The sequence below is a fragment of the Emiliania huxleyi genome (assembly GCF_000372725.1).
Source record: "Emiliania huxleyi CCMP1516 unplaced genomic scaffold EMIHUscaffold_23, whole genome shotgun sequence".
Taxonomy (NCBI): domain Eukaryota; phylum Haptophyta; order Isochrysidales; family Noelaerhabdaceae; genus Emiliania; species Emiliania huxleyi.
Window position 1 is genome coordinate 1,031,382 of NW_005200333.1, and position 19,756 is coordinate 1,051,137.

At 66.1% G+C, this 19,756-nt stretch overlaps 4 protein-coding genes across 4 annotated transcripts; 1 reads left to right on the plus strand and 3 right to left on the minus strand.

Annotated features, from left to right (window-relative positions):
• Positions 1 to 5,066: 5,066 nt before the first annotated feature.
• EMIHUDRAFT_205295 (hypothetical protein) lies at positions 5,067 to 5,992 on the minus strand (the record flags this gene model as incomplete). Its single annotated transcript, XM_005779643.1, has 2 exons — positions 5,067 to 5,517; positions 5,781 to 5,992. 2 exons carry the CDS (start codon positions 5,990 to 5,992, stop codon positions 5,067 to 5,069), a joined length of 663 nt encoding a protein of 220 aa, XP_005779700.1.
• Positions 5,993 to 8,933: 2,941 nt separating this feature from the next.
• On the minus strand, positions 8,934 to 10,993 carry EMIHUDRAFT_205297 (hypothetical protein; the record flags this gene model as incomplete). Its single annotated transcript, XM_005779644.1, has 5 exons — positions 8,934 to 8,958; positions 9,305 to 9,397; positions 9,882 to 10,068; positions 10,180 to 10,213; positions 10,430 to 10,993. The coding sequence occupies 5 exons, from the start codon at positions 10,991 to 10,993 to the stop codon at positions 8,934 to 8,936; spliced, it is 903 nt and encodes a 300-aa protein (XP_005779701.1).
• A 3,686-nt stretch (positions 10,994 to 14,679) lies between these two features.
• EMIHUDRAFT_463306 (hypothetical protein) lies at positions 14,680 to 17,097 on the minus strand (the record flags this gene model as incomplete). The annotated part of the gene is made up of 2 exons (XM_005779645.1): positions 14,680 to 16,604; positions 16,803 to 17,097. 2 exons carry the CDS (start codon positions 17,095 to 17,097, stop codon positions 14,803 to 14,805), a joined length of 2,097 nt encoding a protein of 698 aa, XP_005779702.1. The 3' UTR covers positions 14,680 to 14,802.
• A 273-nt stretch (positions 17,098 to 17,370) lies between these two features.
• Positions 17,371 to 19,009, plus strand: EMIHUDRAFT_450237 (hypothetical protein; the record flags this gene model as incomplete). The annotated part of the gene is made up of 2 exons (XM_005779646.1): positions 17,371 to 18,248; positions 18,315 to 19,009. Coding segments are annotated over exons 1-2 (1,509 nt in total), but the record flags the coding sequence as incomplete, so codon positions are not given.
• Positions 19,010 to 19,756: the final 747 nt, after the last annotated feature.

Sequence of the window (19,756 nt, forward strand, 5' to 3'; positions counted from 1 at the left end):
CGTACGCTCCCACCACGCTACCGCCCGCTGAAACGCCGCCGCCGCGACACCGCCGCATGCGCCTGGCCGACCTTGTCGAACGCCTCGACGACACGGGGTCGGCGGTGGCGAAGAGGATGCGCGCTACGTGAGAGACGAGAAGAGAGCGATTTCTTTGTTTGGTCTTTTATACTACATCGGTTGATATGTTTCCTTAGCATCTCGCAGTGAATACACATGTACCTGTGACCTTCTTATGTGACCTTCTTACGCATCTCCCAAATTGATTTATTTTATTCTTGGAATGTAACGATCTTGGGCTGGCACAACTCTTATTGGTCCGTCCGGCGCGCGTTCCTCTCTGCTCAGGGTTCTGACTTCAATCGCCCAATGCCATCAAAGGCCCCACGTGCCAGTGCCAAGCCGCGTCGGCGGCCCGCCGTCGAGTCCGATGGGGAGGACGGCGCTGTTGTGATCGGTGTCGTGAGCCCGGGCCCCGTGCCTCCACCCTCGAGCGAGAAGAAGAAGGGCAAGGCGAAGAAGACGCTGGCCGACTTCGATGGCTTCAGCGACCTGCCGTCGTCCGCGACCACCGTCACTGGCGGCACGGGCAAGAAGAAGGGCAAGCCGATCGAGGCGAGGCTCCACCTGGCCGTCCACCAGAAGAACGATAAGAACAAGGGCAAGCTCACCGGCCGCGTCTTCTACCTCATCAACCCGGTGTATGACGAGAACGAGGCGTACCAGCGGCTCATGTACAAGATGTTCAACCAGAACCCGCGCTACTTCAAGGACCTCGGCCTGTGGGCGGTCCGCGCGCCGAGCAAGCAACTGGCGAAGAAGATGCACGCCGCCGTCCTCGCCGCCCCTGGTCTCCGCGAGACGGCGAAGCGGCTCAACCCCGAGCTCGACGTCTCGCCCATGGACAACCCAGCCGTCAAGCCACTCGAGTTCACGCTCGCCAAGTCGGCCACGCAGTTTGAGACGAAAAAGAAGGGCCTGCTCCCGCCCTCGCACGTCATGATGGGCAAGAACACCTACGACGTCAAGGACTACGTCAAGACCCACTTCGACAACGTCGAGTACGCGGACCTCCTCTTCCCCGGCCCGCACGGCCCGAAGAGCATCACCAAGACAGCCTGGGTGGTTCCCATCGCCTCCCAAACCGCCTCGACTGGCACCCTCGCCGACTTCCTCCGCACGCTCGGCGCGACGGTCACCGAGGTGGATCTCGACGCGGAGGACGGAGACAGCGACGAGGAGGACGAGCGGGACGGCAACGCGCTCGTCGACGACGAGGCTGAGGAGGAGGACGAGGAGGAGTAGGATTCGGCGTGGCGCGTCTACTTCCTGCGAGACGAGAGCGGTCGGAGGACTTACGTCGGCGCGAGCCCCGACCCCGTCCGACGACTGCGCCAGCACAACGGCGAGCTCTCGGGAGGTGGCGCGCCCGCCGCGGGACGGCCGTGGCGCATTCTGCTCGTTGTGCGTGGCTTCTCCTCGAAGAGCGATGCGCTCGCTTTCGAGTGGGCGTGGCAGAAGCCGCACACGAGCCGGCACATTGCGCGACAGTGGGGTGTGAAGGGATTCGGGAAGTGCGGCACGCGGTCAAAAGTGTCGGTGCGGTTGGCGGCGCTCGCGCTGTTGCTCGTGCACGGCCATTGGGCCGCGTGCGCGCTGCATGTCCGTGTGTGTGTGCTCCCGAGGAGTGTGGAGAGGCATTGCCTCTCATCCGGCGCGCCGCCGCGGGACTCACGTGCGGACCGCCGTGAAGCGAGTTCTTTGACTAATATCACATGTTGGGAGACTGATGGGTCAAAAGCATAGATCGTCAATCGACGCGTCGCGCCGTTGCCGATCCGCACACCGAGGTTCTTGGGTGGCGCGCCCCAGCTCTTCACAACGAACCTGGTATTCTTGCGTCCCGCGAAGCCACAGCTGCACCCATGGGTATGCCTGAGCGTACCACGGAAGTCCACGTGGTCGCCGCTGCCTGCGAACTCGCCCCAGGTGCCCGTCGCCTTGTACTCCTCGAAGGCGCGGCCGCCACCAGCACAGAGCTCGCCGCGTACAAAGCTGCGGTAGGTAAAGGTGAAGTCAGGGCGGAGGACGAACTCGCCGCGACCTGCGAACTCGCGCCGCTCGTCAGCGGCGGGCTCAAGCACTCCCTCCTTAACTTGTCGATGCCACTTGCCGCAGAAGGACCGCATGTAGGGCTTCATGGCCTCCATGCGGTCACGAGCACAATTCTTCAAGTGACGCAGAAAGTAGTTGTCATGCTGGTCTGGCACATCATCCACACACCAGACAACTAGGGAAGCGCATGCCACAGTGGGACGCTAAGCTACCCCCCGTACCTATACGAGACATACCGTAATACGACAAGTGGGGGTTTGCTAGCCGCAAACCGCCCGCTCCGCGGGCATTTTGAAACTGTTCGTAGCACCAGGCCACCGCAGAGCATTGGCCACTGTACACGACGCATCACACTGATGACATCTGGCATCATACAATTTTCATACATGACATCTTCTCTACATCTGTCATCTCTCCATCTCCACACGGACACGCACGGCACGAATCTCAGAGAGTAATGTAGTGCCATGCATGCCACCGAAGGTAGTTGGCGGCATGCCGGCACGCGGCAGCGCGAAGATGGCGGCGGCGAGGGTGGTATAGCGAGGGTGGCACCGGCGGGGCAGAAGTTCACTGAGTCTATTCCCCCACTGGCAACGGCGAGGGTGGCGACGGGAGGATGGCGGCGGTGAGAGTGGCGGTGGCGAGGGTGGCTCTGTAGAGCGCTGCCAAGTATCGGGACACACCAACCAACCAACCCAAAACCACACACTCAGAGCGGAGTCATCTTGCGGCTACCGGTAGAGCCCCTGAGCTGCTCGCGCTGCATCCTTTCACGGGAAGCGTCTTGGGCAGGGCGAGAGCGACCTCGCTGATCTCGGCCTCGCTGATCTCGCTGCGACCTGTCTCGGTCATCGACGCGAAGCCGACTGCGAAGCTTCTCTTTGGCTAAAGCTTAAAGCAGCAACATAGTCACCCTCACTTTTGAATTGTTGAGGCGCCAGCTTGTGTGGAATGTCCGGTACGTGGATCTCGGGCAATTGGTAATACCCTGGCGCAGCACACACGATTGGCTCGTGACAGCACGTCGCCCAATGTCTACTTGCAAGGCTAGCTGCTCACACCTTGTGTGCCATGGGCCGTGCACGCGGCGCACCTTGCTGCTCAAGGATGCGGAATGCGGATCGTGCGGTGGGTGTGACAATGTTTCGTTCGGAGAACACTGTAAAGCGTTTTAAAAGATAGACGACGCATCGCGCACTTACGATTACTTTCACTTAGTCGGTTCTGTCGCTTAGTTGACAGTCACGTGCCACCGCGGGCGAGCAGCGTGTCACGAGTTTCATGGTCTTGCATCGATTTGCCCCCCAGCCAGGCTGTATGTATTCTAGATAGTTTCTATGAGCTCCGAACCGCCGAAGTGCCCCAAACCGCCCCTTTGGCCGCCTCCGCCCTGCACAGCCTCGATAACCAACTCGCTTACTAACGCACGACCGGCTCTTCCACACGGCTCGCATCCCCCCCACCCGACCTCGGCTCAGCATCCGGTCGCGCGTGCGCCTTCCCTCCCGCGCCCTCCTCCCCGCTCCCGAACCGGCTCACCGTTTTCGCATACAAGCCTATTCTATCTGTAACCTATGTTGCCGCTACCCCTAGGAACCCAAGATATGCCTCACATGGGATGTTATTTATAACAGCCTCAGGTCCTGGGACAGACAAGCACCATCACGCCTAGCATCACGTAGCACCAGCTGAGATCCATCGCCTCAACCATCACACGCGCCACCGGCGCGGTGGCGAAGCCAAAAACACCGGAGTGATGTGCACGCCCACGCAGGGTGTGTGGCAGCCAGCTGGCTGTGTGTCTACTCTTGTGAGCCTGTTTTGTGTCTGTGTGTCGCTCGTGCGTGTCGTCATCTTCATCTGTCCCGCGTCCACCCACATACCGCGTTGGTGTCCAGTCCGAGCCTGACTGTTCTTCACCTTCCTACCTGACCTAACCTAACCGGCAGTGGCCGTCCGCTGGCGTGAGCGGCGGCGGTCGAGACCTCACCCTTCGCGCCGACAACCCAACCTCACTCGGAACAACCCCACCCAAAACAACACAACCCAACGCCCCCAACCCCACCCAAAAAGCACGATTCTGAAGTTGAGCCCTCGGTGCTCGGAAAGCCGAGGGAGTTTTCGTAAAATCATTTTTCTGCTTGCCGCTGGGCCTGGGGTCGTTGTACCAGCACAAGTTATAAAATTTCGTTCCACGCGTCTCGAAATTCTTGTTATGTCTCGAAATTCTTTTGTTCGAGCGTAAAAGAATTTTACAACAGCGTAAAAGAAAGAAAGAAAACGGACAACCCAAGGGAGGGATGGGAGGACGGCACGCCGCCACCACACAGGGATTTTAAGGAGAGGAGTGTGGTGCGCTAGCCGTCGCCCACCCTTGGGCGTCCGCCTCTTCCTATCTCTCTTCGCAGTCTCTCGCCGATTCTCGCTGCAACCTTCATGCCACCTCGCGGTCGTCCCACTCTCGTCGTTCTTTCCCTTGTCGCTTCTTCTTCTGTCGCGTCGCTCTCCTCTGCCTCGTTCTGCGACGCCGCCGCCGCCTGCCGGTCCCTTGTTCTCGCTGCTTCTTGCGCCTTTCGGCGCAGCTCCGTCCTCCTCGCTGCATATCCTGGCCCCTCGAGTCTATCGAGCTCTCCTCGAGCAAGGACGAGTCTTGTGACGCCCACTGCGATCATTTGCCACCAGTCATGTCGTTGCTCAGGTCCACTCTCTCTTTATAAAATAAATAAATAAATACAACGGACATCCCAAGCTAGGGCTGGGTCGAGGACAGACACGTCCCCACCTTTGCAGGATTTTGCAAAAGCGAGGGGGGAGGGCGCATCGCCGCGCGGAGAGGGCTGGGCACAGGGCACAGGGGATCTCTCTCGCATAGGATATGCACTCGGCGGCACGAGGGCAAGGCTGGGCGTCCTATTTGTGCTCCCCCCCGGACCCCTCGCTCTCGGGCACTAACCATCTGACCACTCATCGACGGGGCTTGGCGAGCGGCCGCGCTGCGGGGTAGGGCTGGTGAGAATGGGCTCTGGCCACTCGCCCGTGCGGTTGTAACCCCGCATCTGTCGGACAGAGGCCTCGACCGCCCCTCGCGGCAAGCTCTCGAGCATCTCGAGCAGCTCGCCCGCCGCCATCGCCGCCTCGAACTGCTCCCTCATGCCGAGCGCGCCGCATACCCTGCGGACCGCCTCCTGCTGCACCTCGTCCGGCGTATCGGTTTCATAGCCGGACGAGTCAGCGGAGGCGGCCCGCTTGGCGGGCGGAGAGTCGGGCGACGGCGAGCGCGACTGGCGCGAGGGCCCGCTGCCGCGCGCGGACAGCGCGTTCTTGTCAACGAGACGGGGTCCAGCATCGGCACGGCCCCTGGCACCGCGGCCCTTGCCGCGCTGCTGCTGCCCACGCTTCCTGCCCGGGTTAGGGACAGTGAAGGAGCAGCCGCTCACTCCGCCGCCGCTGGGCGGCGGCGGCACGCGCGCGGCGGCGGCCGGGCCCGCAGGCGCGGCGGGCTGGCCACCCGCGGTGGCACCCTGCGGCTGCGATGCGGCTGCGGCGGCGTACGTCTTGGGCGCCGGCTCCGCGGCTGGCGGCGCTGCGGCAGGGGCGGGCGGCGCCGCAGGGCTCGCGCTCGCAGGCGGCTCCGTGGCCTGCGCCTGCCGCTCGTGGCGTACAGCGCGCTCAGCTGCGAGTGCGGGTGCAGCTGTACGATGACGTCGCCGCTCTGCGTCGCGGTGAAGGAGACCGAGTACGGCGCTTCGCCGTCGTTCTTCTTCTCCGCGTAGACGAGCGCGTAGTCGCACACCTGTCGTTGGTGGTCAGTGAAGATGGTCTCTGTGCAGCGCTCGGCGGAGCCGACGCGAGAGAAGTGCCGCCTGAACGCCATGCGTTCAGGCGCTTGTTCGAGCGTGGTGTTGCCCGCAGAATTCTTTTGTTCGGCCCGCTCGCTTGTGTAAAGCTGGCGTTCTGTGGTGTGTGTATATGCTGCTCGCGGCCACGGTCCTCTCCCTGGCCACCTCGCCGCGGCCGGCGCGCCGCGTGCCACAGAGACGCTTCGTCGTGCAGGGCGGTGCCTTCGTGGTCGCCGCCGCCGCCGCGCCTCGAGCTGCCGTGGGCTGGTGTGGCGAGGCGGTGCCTTCGTGGGCCTTCTTCGTCAAGTGGGACGACGGGCGGGTGCCGTTCGAGTGGGAGGGTGCCAAGGGCGAGGCGTACTGCCGCGTCGTCGGCGACCGCGCCCGCGAAGCCAAGGCGGGCGTCCCTCCAATCCTGCTCGTCGGCACTCCCGGACTCGGATACGACTACCTCGAGAACCTCGAGGCGTTGACGGTGTCGGACCGGCGCGTGGTCGAGGTGGTGTTTGCCGGCACGAACGGCGCCGCGTCGGCGCCGCTGCTCACCGCGGACGCCTGCGCCGCTCAGCTGGGCGCCGTCGTGCGGTCGCTCGGCGTGCAGAAGGCGGACACTTGCCAGACGTTGCCCAGACACTTCCTAGAGAGCGTGTCTCGGCGTGCAGCAGGCGGCTGGCGCTACGCGGAGACTTCCTGGACGCTGCCTAGACACGCTTTCTGGGCACGACCTTCCGACACTCTCTAGACACTTTCTAGACAGACTCTCTCTCTCCACGACACGTCCACGACACGTCCACGACACGGCCACGACACGGCCACGGCAGGTGTCGCTGGTGGCGCACGGGCTTGGAGCGGTGCCCGCGCTGCGGATGCTCGAGCGGCAGCCCACCCTCGTCTCCTCCCTCTCGCTGCTCTCGCCCTACGGCAGCCTCGCCGACTCGAGGCCGGCGAGGAAGTGCCTAGGAAGTGTCGAGGAAGTGTCAAGGAAGTGTCTCTAGGCAGCCTTGCCGACTTGAGGCCGGCGGCCGCCGACGCGGTGCGCTCCCATCTTCGCCGCCACCCTCTCTGTCGCCCTCGCTTCGGCCACCCTCTCCGTCACCGCCGTCGCCGCCGCCGCTGCCGCCGCCGCCGCCACCACCGCCACCGGCGGCACTCCCTTCGCCCTTGCCACCACCCTCTCCACCGCCTTCGCCGCCTACTAGGTGCGGGCCGTGTCCAGCCGAGGCGGCGGCGCCGCGGCGGCGCTGCTCCCGACCACAAGCCGCAGCGCGTCCGCGTCGTGCGTCTCGGAGGCGGCGGCGGCGGCGGCAGACGGCGTGCTGCTGCCGCCGCTCCTCGATCGGAACGGCGACGGGGACAGCGACCGGTTCGGCGGCCTAGAAGCGGAATACCTACACGGGCTCTTGTGCTCCAGCCAGCGCTCGAGAGGACACGGACTGTACTCGACCGTGATTTGCACTCGTAGCCCGCGTGTCACGCGGAGCTCCGAGTACGCGGCACGAGACCGTACTCCCGCCCTGAGGCTGGCGTCGTCTCAACCACACCCTGGCTCTGGCGTCTTCGTAGGCTTGGCGGCGCGCAGCTCGGCCGGCGCCTCTAGAGGGCAGGAAGACAGACCCCGTGCATGCTTCGGACAAGGAGAGAGGACACGTACTCCGCCGGATTCCGCCGTGCTGCCGCCGTGCTGCCGCCGTGCTGCCGCTGCACTCTCTGTGTTCTCTCTCCCCAAATCTCCCCATATCTCCCCATATCTCCCCATATCTCCCCATATCTCTCTGTGTTCTCGCTCGCGCGTTGCGCCGAAGGGCACGGGCGCGACACACACCGTCCTCACACCCCAACCCCGCTATGTGCATGGCGCAGGCCGGCACCTCGAGGGCGTGCGGGTGCCGACGCTGCTCGCGAGCTTAGATGCGGAAGAAGCTCTCTCCACATCTCCCCACATCTCCCCACATCTCCCCACATCTCCCCACATCTCGAGGCCCTAGCGGAGCGCGGATCGCACATCTCCCGACATCTCCCCACATCTCGAGGCCCTAGATGCGGGGCGCACAAGACTGCTGTCTTCCGACCACCACTCGAGAGGACGCGCATCGAACGGCCGTCGGCAGCGGGATCCGTTGCACTCGCCCCTATGACTCTGACGCGATGCCACAAGTGCACGGCACACGCACACGGCGCACACGTAGAAGTCGCGTCTTCACGCTGTGTTAGGCTCGCGAGCGGCGGCGAGGCAGACATCGTCGACCGGTGCGTCAATGTATGCAACTGCAGAAGACGGGGCCGCATGTCAAGTGCTAGTTGCTATAAGAAGGAGACTGCGGTTGCATCGGCGAGGGACGAAGTTGCAGATTCTAAGGCTGGGATGGGTGATGGAGTATGGGATACCATTTCTAGGTCGTGGGAGGGGCTGCCCTCGTCGGTGAAGCGGCTCACCTTCGGCGCGAGCGGGCTCCGGACTGCGCGCCGAGAAAAAGAATTAAGGCGGCACGGCGCGATTTCTTTTTTTAGGCGCGAGCGGGCACCTGCCCTTTGTCGAGCAGAAGGAGGAGTTCCTCACGCAGCTGGTCGATTTTCTCGACGCCGCAGACGGCGCCGCCACAGCCGCGCGCCCACGCCCCCGAGCTCCGCTCCTAAAAATCCACCACCTTAAGAGCAAATGCCGCCCTCCTAACCTCCCCCCATAAACCCCACCCACCCCACTTCCCCATCACCCCAGCACCCCCCCCCCCCCCCATTCCCCCCCCTCCCCCCAGGCGTCGCCACCAACCGCGAGCTCAAGTTTGCCGACCTGCAGTCGACCCTGCGCGAGGCGACGTCTGCCGAGAGCCCGCTCCGCAGCGCGGGGGCGGAGAGGGACTGCTCGGCCTACAAGACCGAGGCGGCTCGCAAATACTGCCAGACTAGCACCAGGTCGTGAGCGGGCGCTCGACGGTGTCGCATGCCCGGCGGTGCTGTTGCACTGTGCGCCAGCTCCCCCTACAAAGCCGTATCGCCCTGCCCCCTGCGCTGGTGAGCTGTCGTGTGGTGTCTCGGTCTCAAACCTCGATCTCGTGCCGAGAGTCGTGGAGCTGGAGAGGGGTGTGGACCACACACGCAACTCCCTATAGCTAGGCGGCTTGTCAGTCAGTCTCTCGTACTCTCCGAGAGTACACATTACTCGTTAGTACGAGGTCGCGCGTGTCGGATAAAAAAGGAGCCACCAGATGTGCAAAAAGAAACTCTCTGCACGCTCTGAGTCTGCCGACAGGAGTTTGAAATACTCAAAAGGCGCGCCCTTTCGGGGAGAAATGAACTGACCACGCTACGCTCTACGCTGCGGAGAGCGGAGCCCCCCCGCCGCTGGCTACCTCGGCCGTCCCGCAGCCTGCTCCCCCCGCTCTAGCGTCCGCAGCAACGCCTCGACCTCCTCGCCCTCCTCCGCCGCCTCGTCGTCGGAGTAGCTCGCCGCGAGCAGCGCGAGGGCGAGCGGCGACTCCTGAGGTGAGATGTGGGGAGATGTGGGGAGATGTGGGGAGATGTGGGGGAGATATGCGAGGGCGAGCGGCGACTCCTGAGGTGAGATGTGGTGAGATGTGGGGAGATGTGGGGAGATGTGGGGGAGATATGCGAGGGCGAGCGGCGACTCCTGAGGTGAGATGTGGGGAGATGTGGGGAGATGTGGGGAGATGTGGGGGAGATATGCGAGGGCGAGCGGCGACTCCTGAGGTGAGATGTGGGGAGATGTGGGGAGATGTGGGGAGATGTGGGGGAGATATGCGAGGGCGAGCGGCGACTCCTGAGGTGGTGAGGCGCGGGTCAGGTGAGGCGAAGGTAAGGTGAGGCGCGGGTCAGGTAAACAGGTAAGCGGTGCGTGCGTGCGTGCGTGCGTGCGTCGGGCGCTGCTCTTCTTGCAGTTAGTGTGCGTGACTCCTCGAGATCCGACACTCCCGGCGAATCTCGGGGGGTCGTCTCGCCTTGATCGGCAGCAAGCTCGCGCCGTCAAACTGCAGGTACTTGTACTCCTTGCCTTCGCCGCCGCCGGACAAGTCGCACCGCCCCGTGATCTCGAGCTTCGCGTCAAAGACGAGCGACTGCAGGACCGAGTCCACGTCGGAGAGCGAGAGCGGCTTGCCTACGCAGGCGCAACCCCGGCCTGGTCTCGGGCTGGTCTGGCGCCACCTGCGGCATCTCTCGGGCGCCGCTTGCCTCGGATGAGCCCCGAGGAGGTGATGAAGTCGCGCACCTGCGTGTACCACACCTCCAGAGTGATACCACACCTCCAGAGTACCGAACCCAGTGTGGGTTCAGTCCCGTGGGTGGTGTGGTAGGGTGGCGACGTCGCGCACCTGCTGCGCCGTGGCGGTGAGGGTGGCCGAGCGAGCGATGTACTCGAGCGACGCCTGCGGCGGTGGCGAGGGCGGCGGTGGCGAGGGCGGCGGTGGCGAGGGTGGCGGGTATGGGGCGGTAAGTTCTCGCGGCGCCTGCTGCAGCACTTGGATCAGCGCGTGATCGAACTCTTGGTCGTCGGTGTACCACGCGCCGCCCGTGACCGCCACGCTCGGCTCGAGGCCCGCGAGCATGTACAACTTCTGGTTCTTGGCGGCGACCGACTTCACGGATCGTATCAACCCGCGGCTCTCGAGCGTGCGTAGCACTTTGGCCACCTGCTGCTGCTGCAGGTTGGAGCGCACGCGCAGGTCCTTTGACTTTATGCCGGCGTTGCCCGCGCGCTCAATCTCCTGGTACAGCAGCCGGTCCTCTGCAGTGAGCCCGTCGAGCGTGCGCGCGCGCTTGGCGGACTGGTCCGACTGCAGACGGAACACGAGCCCGCCCGCCGCCGTCTTGCTGATGGCGACGCGCTTGATGGCGAGCAGCGAGTTGAGCGCGGCCATCAGCGCCCCCTTGGGCGCCGTGCCAGACATGCGCTCCTCGAGCGCCTCCTTGGTGGCGCTACCGTCTAGCTCCTCAAAGAGACGCACAAGCTTCTCCTGCAGCGCTCCTCCATCCGAGCTGCTGGAGCTCGCCGCGGAAGCCGCGGCGGCACGCTTCGGTGCCATGACAGTGAAGCCTCTCGATGGGTTAGGTTTGGCCGCCGAGCCGCTCGACGTGGGAGGAGCGCGTGGCAGGAACTGCTCGCGGTTCGCGTCGATCGCAAGAAAAAAAGAAAGACTGCAGGCCACACGTTGTGCATCCCTTCGGGGGCCCCTCCTCGCCGGGGAAAAGTGTGCCGGCGGTTCACGAAGCGTTCAGCAGCCTCATGATACAGCACACAGCCGTGCTGCATTACCATCTCGGCGACGGCTTTGAGCCCCACCAGCTTGCTCAGATCCTGACAACAAAGTGTTAGATTTGTTTGGTATGCTAAAAATCTCTCAGATCCTGTTCGGCTGTTCGTCGCCGCACAACACAAAGGTCAACCAACTTGGACGGCTGGCGTTCGAGATCTTGCCGAGCAGTCTGAGCGACGGCTATGTTGATTCGCGCGACATTGAGGCGCTCCGCAACCAGAAGGGTGTCGGCGAGTGGAGTGTGGAGCAGCTGCAGCAGCTCTGCGACACGGGCGCCTGTTCCTACCTCATGGCGCTGCGGGCTCGGCGGCGGCAGTAGAGGGAGGGGCCGAGGGACCATACCCCCCCACCCCTGTCGAGGGCTAGCCTTGGGCGGTCAGGACCATACCCCCCCACCCTTCGGGCCTTGCCTCACCATACCATACCCCGGAAAAATTTGGAACCCTGCTTGCTGGGGAGTCCACAATTCACGATGTCCACAATTCTTCGTGGTGTACCTGTGTTAGTGCCAGTGCGCGCCAGTCCCGTTCCCATAAATAAATAAATACAACGGACATCCCAAGCTAGGGCTGTCCCGTTCCCAATAAATAAATAAATAAAACGGGCACGCCAAACGAGGGGTGGGAGAGGGACAGGGTCCCCACCTGCACGAGCAGGATCTTGGAAGGACGATCAGGGACACAGGGGAACGGGAGCGGGGAGCGCATCGCGACACGGAGGGGGGCTGGGCAGGGTTCACCCACACGACAGGGTCCCAGGGATTCCTCTCTCGTATAGGACAGGTTGCACCCGGCGGCACGGGGGCAGGCGCGGGCCTCCTACTGGTTGCGCTCTCCTAGTTCTCCTGCTCCTGACAAGGGACAGCGACAGGCTCGCAGCACGGTGGACTCCCTATTCCACTGGCGATCTCTCTCGACTAGCGACCTTCCTCCGGCTTCTCACGTTCCCAGTGTTGTGCGAGGGAAAGATAAAGATTCTTTTCTTCACGATGTCCACCCCGCCGCGCCGCTGCTTGCGCCGCCTCGCCTCCGCCTCCACCGCCGCGCCCTCGCCAGACGCGCCGCCGCCCGCCCGGCTCCTCGACCTCCCCAGGGAGCTCCTCGAGCGCGTCCTCTCCCGCTTCAACAGCCCCATCAACATCGCTCGCGTCGCGGCCGTCTCGCGTCTCTTTCACGCCTCGCTCGCGGCGGAGGGCATCCGCTTGTGGGCGCAAGAGCGCGGCTTCGAGCTGCCGGCGCAGCCGGAGGACGAGAACTGCACCGTGCGGTGGCTGTGCTTCGCGGCGCTACTTCGCGAGGCCCACCCGCCGGCGAGGGCGGCGGCAGGCTCCTTCCACAGCGTCTTCATCGACGGCGAGGGGCGGCTCTCGTCGTGCGGCAAGGCTGAGAGTTGGCGGCCAGGCCTCCTTGGCCACGGCGAGGGGGTGACGCGGCTCAACACGCCGACCCGCCTCCCCTCCCCGCTGGGTGGCGAGCGCGCCGTGAGCGTGTCGGCTGGAGTCCACCACAGCCTGGCCCTCGCCGCCGACGGCAGCATCTGGAGCTGGGGCGGTGGAGCCTCAGGCCAGCTGGGTCACGGTGACGTGCAGGAGCAGACGCTGCCCAAGAAGGTCGAGGCCTTTGCTGGCCAGCGCGTCGTCGCTGTATCGGCAGGAGGCAGCCACAGCCTCGCCCTCACAGCCGCTGGCGCCCTCTGGAGCTGGGGCGGTGGAGCCTCAGGCCAGCTGGGCCACGGCAACCAGCTGCTGCCCAAGAAGGTCGAGGCCTTCGCCGGACAGCGCGTCGTCGCTGTATCGGCAGGAGGCAGCCACAGCCTCGCCATCACCGCCGACGGCAGCGTCTGGAGCTGGGGCTTTGGAGCCCGTGGCCGGTTGGGCCTCGGCGACGAGCAGATCCAGCTGCTGCCCAAGAAGGTCGAGGCCTTCGCTGGGCGGCGCGTCGTCGCCGTGTCGGCTGGACGCAGCCACAGCCTCTCCATCACCGCCGACGGCGCCGTCTGGAGCTGGGGCGATGGCTCCTCTGGCAAGTTGGGCCACGGCAACGAGCAGCACCAGCACCAGCCCAAGAAGGTCGAGGCCTTTGCTGACCAGCGCGTCGTCGCTGTGTCGGCTGGATGCGTCCACAGCCTCGCCCTCACCGCCGACGGCAGCGTCTGGAGCTGGGGCTGTGGAGGGGATGGCCAGCTGGGCCACGGCGACGAGCAGAGCCAGCTGCTGCCCAAGAAGGTCGAGGCCTTTGCTGGCCATCGCGTCGTCGCTGTCTCGGCTGGAGACTTCCACAGCCTCACCGCCGGCGGCCATGTCTGGAGCTGGGGCTCTAGTGTGTACGGCCAGTTGGGCCACGGCGACCAGCAGCACGAGCTGCTGCCAAAGAAGATGGACGTGTGGGCAAGCCAGCCGAGCACGCCCTTCTCCTCTGACGGGGAGGGCAGCGACGAGGACAGCGACGAGGGGAGCGACGAGGGGAGCGGCGAGGGCAGCAACGACGAGGACAGCGACGACGAGGGCAGCGAGGAGGCCAGCGAGGAGGAGAGCGGCGAGGAGGACGACGAGGAGAGCGGCGAGGAGGAGAGCGGCGGCGAGGAGAGCGGCGGCGAGGAGGGCGGGGACAGTGGCGACGACAGCGAGGTCAGCGATGCGGGCCACGGTTGCGGACGTGGCGGGAAGGGCGGCACCGGTTTCTTCGGGAACGGCAAGGGATCGCCCGGCGGCAAAGGCAAGGGCGGCAAGGGCAGCAAGGGCGGGAAGGGTAAGGTTGACGGCAAGGGCAAGGGCAAGGGGAAGGGAAGAGGGAAAGGGAAGGGAAAGGGCGGCTACTGAGCGCCCCGTCGCTGAAACGCATCACGGTTGGCATGTGGCGTTGGGCTACCGCGCGCATTACATTCCATGTTAGTAGAACATGTTTCCCTCTCTTTGAGACACACAAGAATTGAGAGTACTTGAGTAGTCGTTACCGAGGATGGTGTGGACAAACCAGATCCCACACAGCACACTATGTTATATCATAGGACATAACATACTGAGATACCAGGCTCTTCCCTGGCATATCAGCTATCAAGAAACCGTCTGACTTCTAGGAGGAGGAGCTCTGTATTCTGCTTTTTCGACACATCCCACAGATCACACATCCGGGCCATGGGAATATCGGTCCAGACGCTCTGTCTGGGTTCTGGTTTTTCGAGGTGTGAACGATCTCCCGGAGGGGTCATTCCGCCGGAATGACCCCTCATTAACTAATCGGATTCCGAATGGGTCGAACGGGAGTACTGTGACGGCGGAGTTGACGTCTCCGTCGGTCCTAGCGGCGTGGCTGAGGGCGGCGGTGGAGGCGCCCGAGGGCGCGGCGTGGCTGGTTGGGGGCGGGGTGGAGTGCCCAGGAGCGTGCCCTGGGATTTCTCCGCCCAGTCCGGGGCTGCGTCGAACCTTCCATCACCCTGGGGAACCGGTGTTGGATCTTGGAAGTTAAGATATATTACTTTTGTGCACCACAGTGTGTCTGTGTGCATATTTAGGCCTCTCTCCCGCTCCGGCTGCAGCGCCTCACGCCTCTCTACCATGCGAATCCGCTCCATGAACTGCGTCACTCGACGCACGCGAGTCGCGCCCAGCCGCACAGCGCGAGCTTCCGCGTGGGCGCCGGACGCGGCCCCGCCCGTGGCGCTGCGGCCTCCGCCGCTGGGGCTTGCGAGGGCGGGGCGAAGCAGAGCCGACTGAGCGCGCGGCTAGCGTGCGTGCAGCGGTCTTCCTTGGCGCTGGCCGCGGCGGCGGGCGGCGGGCCGCGCGCCGCGGCGGGCTCGCTCGATGCCGGACGGAGGGCGAGCCCTGCCGGATTTGCCACCTGCTCCAGCGCCCGCGCCTCCCCCTCCTCCGCCTGCGCCGCCGTGCCGGCCGCTGACCCCGCGTCGCCCCGCGTCGCCCCGCGCCGCCCCGCCTCCTCGCCTGCAGCCGCCGCCTCGCCTGCTGCAGCCTTTGCAGCCGCCTCCTCGCCTGCAGCCGCCTTTGCAGCCGCCACCTCGCCTGCAGCCGCCTCCTCGCCTGCAGCCGCCTCCTCGCCTGCAGCCGCCTTTGCAGCCGCCGCCTCGCCTGCAGCAGCCGCCTCGCCTGCAGCCGCCTCCTCGCCTGCAGCCGCCTCTTCGCCTGCAGCCGCCTCCTCGGCTGCAGCCGCCTCCTCGCCTGCAGCCGCCTCCTCGCCTGCAGCAGCCTCCTCGCCTGCAGCAGCCGCCTCGCCTGCAGCAGCCGCCTCCTGTGCCTCCGAGGGGCGGCAGAACATCGAGTGCTCCTTTAGCTCCGAGCCCACCTCGCCGCCGCCGCCGCCGCCGGGGCCGCCCCGCCCCCCCTCCGTAGCGCCGCTTCCGCCACCCGCGGCGCCGCCGGTTGGCGCCTTGGTCGCGGCGGCGGCGCCGCCGAGGTCGTGGAGCATCGCGTCGACGGCCTTCTGGGCTGCCTGGAGCAGCGCCGCCGCGCCAGGGCCGTGTCGGCTCGGCGGAGCCGCGAGGGGGCGCTGCTCCTCCCTTGGCCCCTCGTGCGCACCCAGCCTCTGCTCCACGATCGCCGCCAGGTCGAGGGCGAGATCCGCCGAGATCGAGATCCGCCGAGACCCGTCGAGGGCGGGAGCCGCGCGCAAGCCGCGCCCCGCCCAGAGACCGGCCGCGCCTCTATCGGCAGCCGCGTCGGTGGTAGGGGCGTCAGTGGCGGGGGTACCGGTGGCGGCATCATCGGCGGCGGCAGCGGCGGCGGCGGCGGCATCGGCAGCGGCGGCGTGGGCGGCTGCGTCGGTGGCAGGGATGTCGGCGGCGGCGTCGGCGATGTCAGCGGTGGCGGAGGCGGCGGGAGGGGAGGCGGCGGTGGCGGCGCAGGCGGTGTCGTTGTCGGCGATGGAGGCGTCGGCGTCGTCCTTAGGGTCGTCGGCGGTGGAGGCGGCAGGGGCGTCGCATAGGGAGGCTTCCGCGCAGCGGGAGGCTTCAGCCGGGGCTTCTGCCGTAGCGGAGCCGACGCCATCCTGCGCCGCCGCCCCTCCTGGGGAGAGCACCTCCCGCACCTCCCGCAGCCGCTCCAGCGCGGCGGCGCGCCGCGCGGCCGCCCTCGCCGCGCGCACGTTGAGTGGACCCGCGGAGGAGACCGGCGCAGAGGCCTCCGCAGTGCGGCTCGCCGAGGCCGTCGCCTGCTCCGCCTCACCGCCAGACATGACGCCAGACATGACGCCAGACATGACGCCAGACATGACGCCCGCATCGACGCCCGCATCGACGCCCGCATCGCCGCCAGACGCGGCGCCAGGCGTGGCGTCAGGCGTGCCAGCCGCACCGCTCGCCCGCAACCGCGAGGGGCCATCCTCCAGGTGGAGCGGCGGCTGGGGCGAGCCCTCGCCCTCGCCGCCGTGGCCTGCGCCAAAGGTGAGGGCGACCACCGGGAGCTCAGGCTGCCGCCTGCGCCGCCTGCGCCGCTCCTCGCGCCTGTCGCGTGAGCCCGTCGCCGACCCTCCAGAGCGGGCACTCGACCACAGGGAAGCGCCCCCCTCGCTATTGCAAGGCCTCGCCTCGCGCACGACCGGCTCGGAGGGCGTCGCGCAAGACGGCGCACGTTCTGCGGCGGCGCCGTCCCCAGTCATCTCTGAGAGCTTTGCCGGCCGCTCAGAGAGGTAGTCCTGCGTGCAGAGAGCGCAGCGGCACAACGATGTGCGGAGGCAGGCGATGTCCGCCGGCGCCTGCCGAAGCTGCAGCGAGGTGCGCGGCGTCGTTGAGCGCGGCGGGGCGCGCGGGAGCCGACTCTTGAGAAGCCGGAGCGCGCCGCTGGCAGCGGCGGCGTCGGGGCTGCTGACCGCGGCGGGGCAAGTGGCCGCGGCGTCGGGGCCGCTGGCCGAAGGGTGCTGCCACATGCAGAAATGGCGGTTGTGCCACAAGAGCAAAGGCGCGAAAAAAATTTCGCTCGACGTTTCATGCTACCGGGGGAAACGCCCCCGCTGGTGTTCAGTCCGAGCCTGACTAATATAATTAACTAACTCCTCGTTCGGTGGCGGTTGTGACCTTCCTTTCCCATTTTCTTTCTTCCAACGCAAACCCGGTCAGCAGTCCTCCTCCGGGAATGGGTGAAAAACAAAGAAAAAGAAACCCCGGAATTCTTGACTCTCCTCCGCCTCTTCGTGCATCGGCACCATCCACTTGGCGGGTATCGCTCTGTGTCTGCTCGCGAGTCCCTACACCGGATAACCGGATATGGAGGAGTTCATCGGGCCGCTCCGCTTCGACGAGCACAAGGCCTTCCTCCGAGTCGTCCACTCACGTGGCGGCGATGCGCTGTACCTCGGCCCACTCTTGCCCCGAGCAATCAAACGGTACCTCAAGCACTGGCTGCCGCTCGTCGCAAGCGAGGGCGACGGCGCCCGGCTCATCCCGCCCCTCGATGTCGCCTGGGTGTGGCACCTGCACCGGCTCGCGCCTCGCCGCTATGCTGTGTACTGCAACGAGCGCTTTGGACGGGTGCTCGAGCCGGCGGCAGCGGCCTTCAAGGCACAGAGCGCTGCGGACGAGGCCGATGGCGAGACTCGCCGGCTGTGGGAGAAGCACTACGCCGACGAGCCCTTCTTCCAGCGCGGCGAGGGCGAGAGCAGCCCGGCGGAGTGGGGCCCTCGCGACCCGCTCTCGAACCAGACGACGCTCTGCGCCGAAATCAAGACGGCGTGCGCTGCGGCTCGCAGCGAACACGGCTTCGACTACGACGTGGAGACCTGCTCCGCGCGCCAGCGCACCTTCCTCTGGCAGGTCTCGCAGCCGGCGTTCAGCGGCAGCGAGGGCTTTGCGGCCGCCGCTGGCGAACGGTACCTCCAGTTCCTGGGCCTGATGAAGAAGCACGGGTGCGAGGAGCACTTCTTCGTGCCGTCGTACGACATCGACTTTGCGTGGCACACGCACATGCTCTCCAGCACCACCTGCTACCTCCGCGAGACCGAGGCTCTCGCCGACGCCCCCGGTGGCGTCGACCACGACGACTCGGTCAACCAGCGGCACGAGGACAGCAAGCTGCATCTGGGCGCCGCGCACAACGCGCCTGCAGACACGCCCCACAGTTGCACACACATCATGTTGGGTTGCGTAGGCTGGGCCGAGACGAAGGAGCTGTGGGCGAGTGAGCACGGCGATGCGGCCGACCCGATCGACCGGACCGGCGTCACGTACCGCGGCGAGCCGCCGGACTGGTGGTTTGAAGCCGACGGCAGCGACATCTTCCGCGTGCTCGACTGCTTCCTGTCGGAGGAGGAGGTGGCGAACGCGCTCGAGAAGCTGAGCTGCGAGGCGAACGTCCGGGGGCGAGCTCACAGCGGCTTCGACATGGGTTGCCAGGTCAGCGGCGATGTGATGCGCCGCCTCAGAGAGCAGATCGATGCCGAGGGGGCGGTGGAAGGGCGAGAGCCGGCAGAGTTGGCGCAGCCGCCGGCGGGGCAGGAGCCGCAGCAGGAGGAGGAGCAGGAGCTGGTGGAGGTGCCTGCGAGGGTGTGCCCGGCCTCCAAGAGCGTTCCCCAGCACAAGGACAAGCCGGACGGCAAGGGCGCTGCGGTGGGCAGCTGGATCTGTGTCGTCTATCTCACCAACCAGCCAGGCAGCGCGCTCGTCCTCGTCGACGATGTGACCGGCCGCGAGTTTCGCGTCCCGGTTGTGGCGGGGCGCCTCTGCTGCTGGCCGAACGCCCGCTTCTCGCACCGCGTGGACGTGGACGCCGCGGATGCCGAGCTGGCGAGCTTCCGGAGCATGCTGGGACCCATGGCCTTCAGCCACTCCCCTTCGAAGCAGATCGTCTACACCGAAGGGGGCTGCGGCGGCGGTGGCTGTGGCGGCGGCGGCTGCGGCGGCGGCGGCGGCGGCTGCGGCGGCGGAGGCTGCGCCGGCGGCGGCGGCGGCGTACCCACAATCGTCGACTCGGCAACGGTGCGAGTCGTCGGGGTGTCCACGCTGAAAAGCGATGTGATGAACCTCGCAAAGGGAACCGCGAGCGCAGCCGCCCTCGTCGGCACTTTTGCGCCGTCCGCCTACAGCGCCGTGTGGGATACCGGGGGCATATCCTTCATTCGCCGCCGCGGCAATGTTCCGTACATGCACGAGGCGGCCGTCTCGCAGGCGCTCTGGCAGCAGCTGCAGCAGCAGATCGGTGAGCTCGAGGCGCGACTTGCCGCGATCGCAGACCTGTCAGACTATCCGAGTTGCAGCGCCTTTTGCTGCGGCGGCCCCTCCCTTGATGCTTTCAAAGCGGTCGCCGCTCTCGTCAAGGCCACGCGCGACGTGCACGTGGCAGCAGTGAACGTGCAGCTCGCGGCGTTCGGCGTGCAGCTCTGCTTCGGCGGAGGCAACTCGGCGTACTACTTGCAGGCGGCTGCAAGTCTCGAGCAGGCGATCCGCGAGGCCGAGCCGGCGCTGCAGCAAGCGCAGGCCGCAGAGGTTGCGGCTCGAGAGGGCCTCGCGCCGTTCGGCATCGCCCCGCCCGCGGCCGGATATGTGGTGCAGGGCATTGTCGCCGGAGGGGTCCTCGAGATCTCTGTGCCGGAG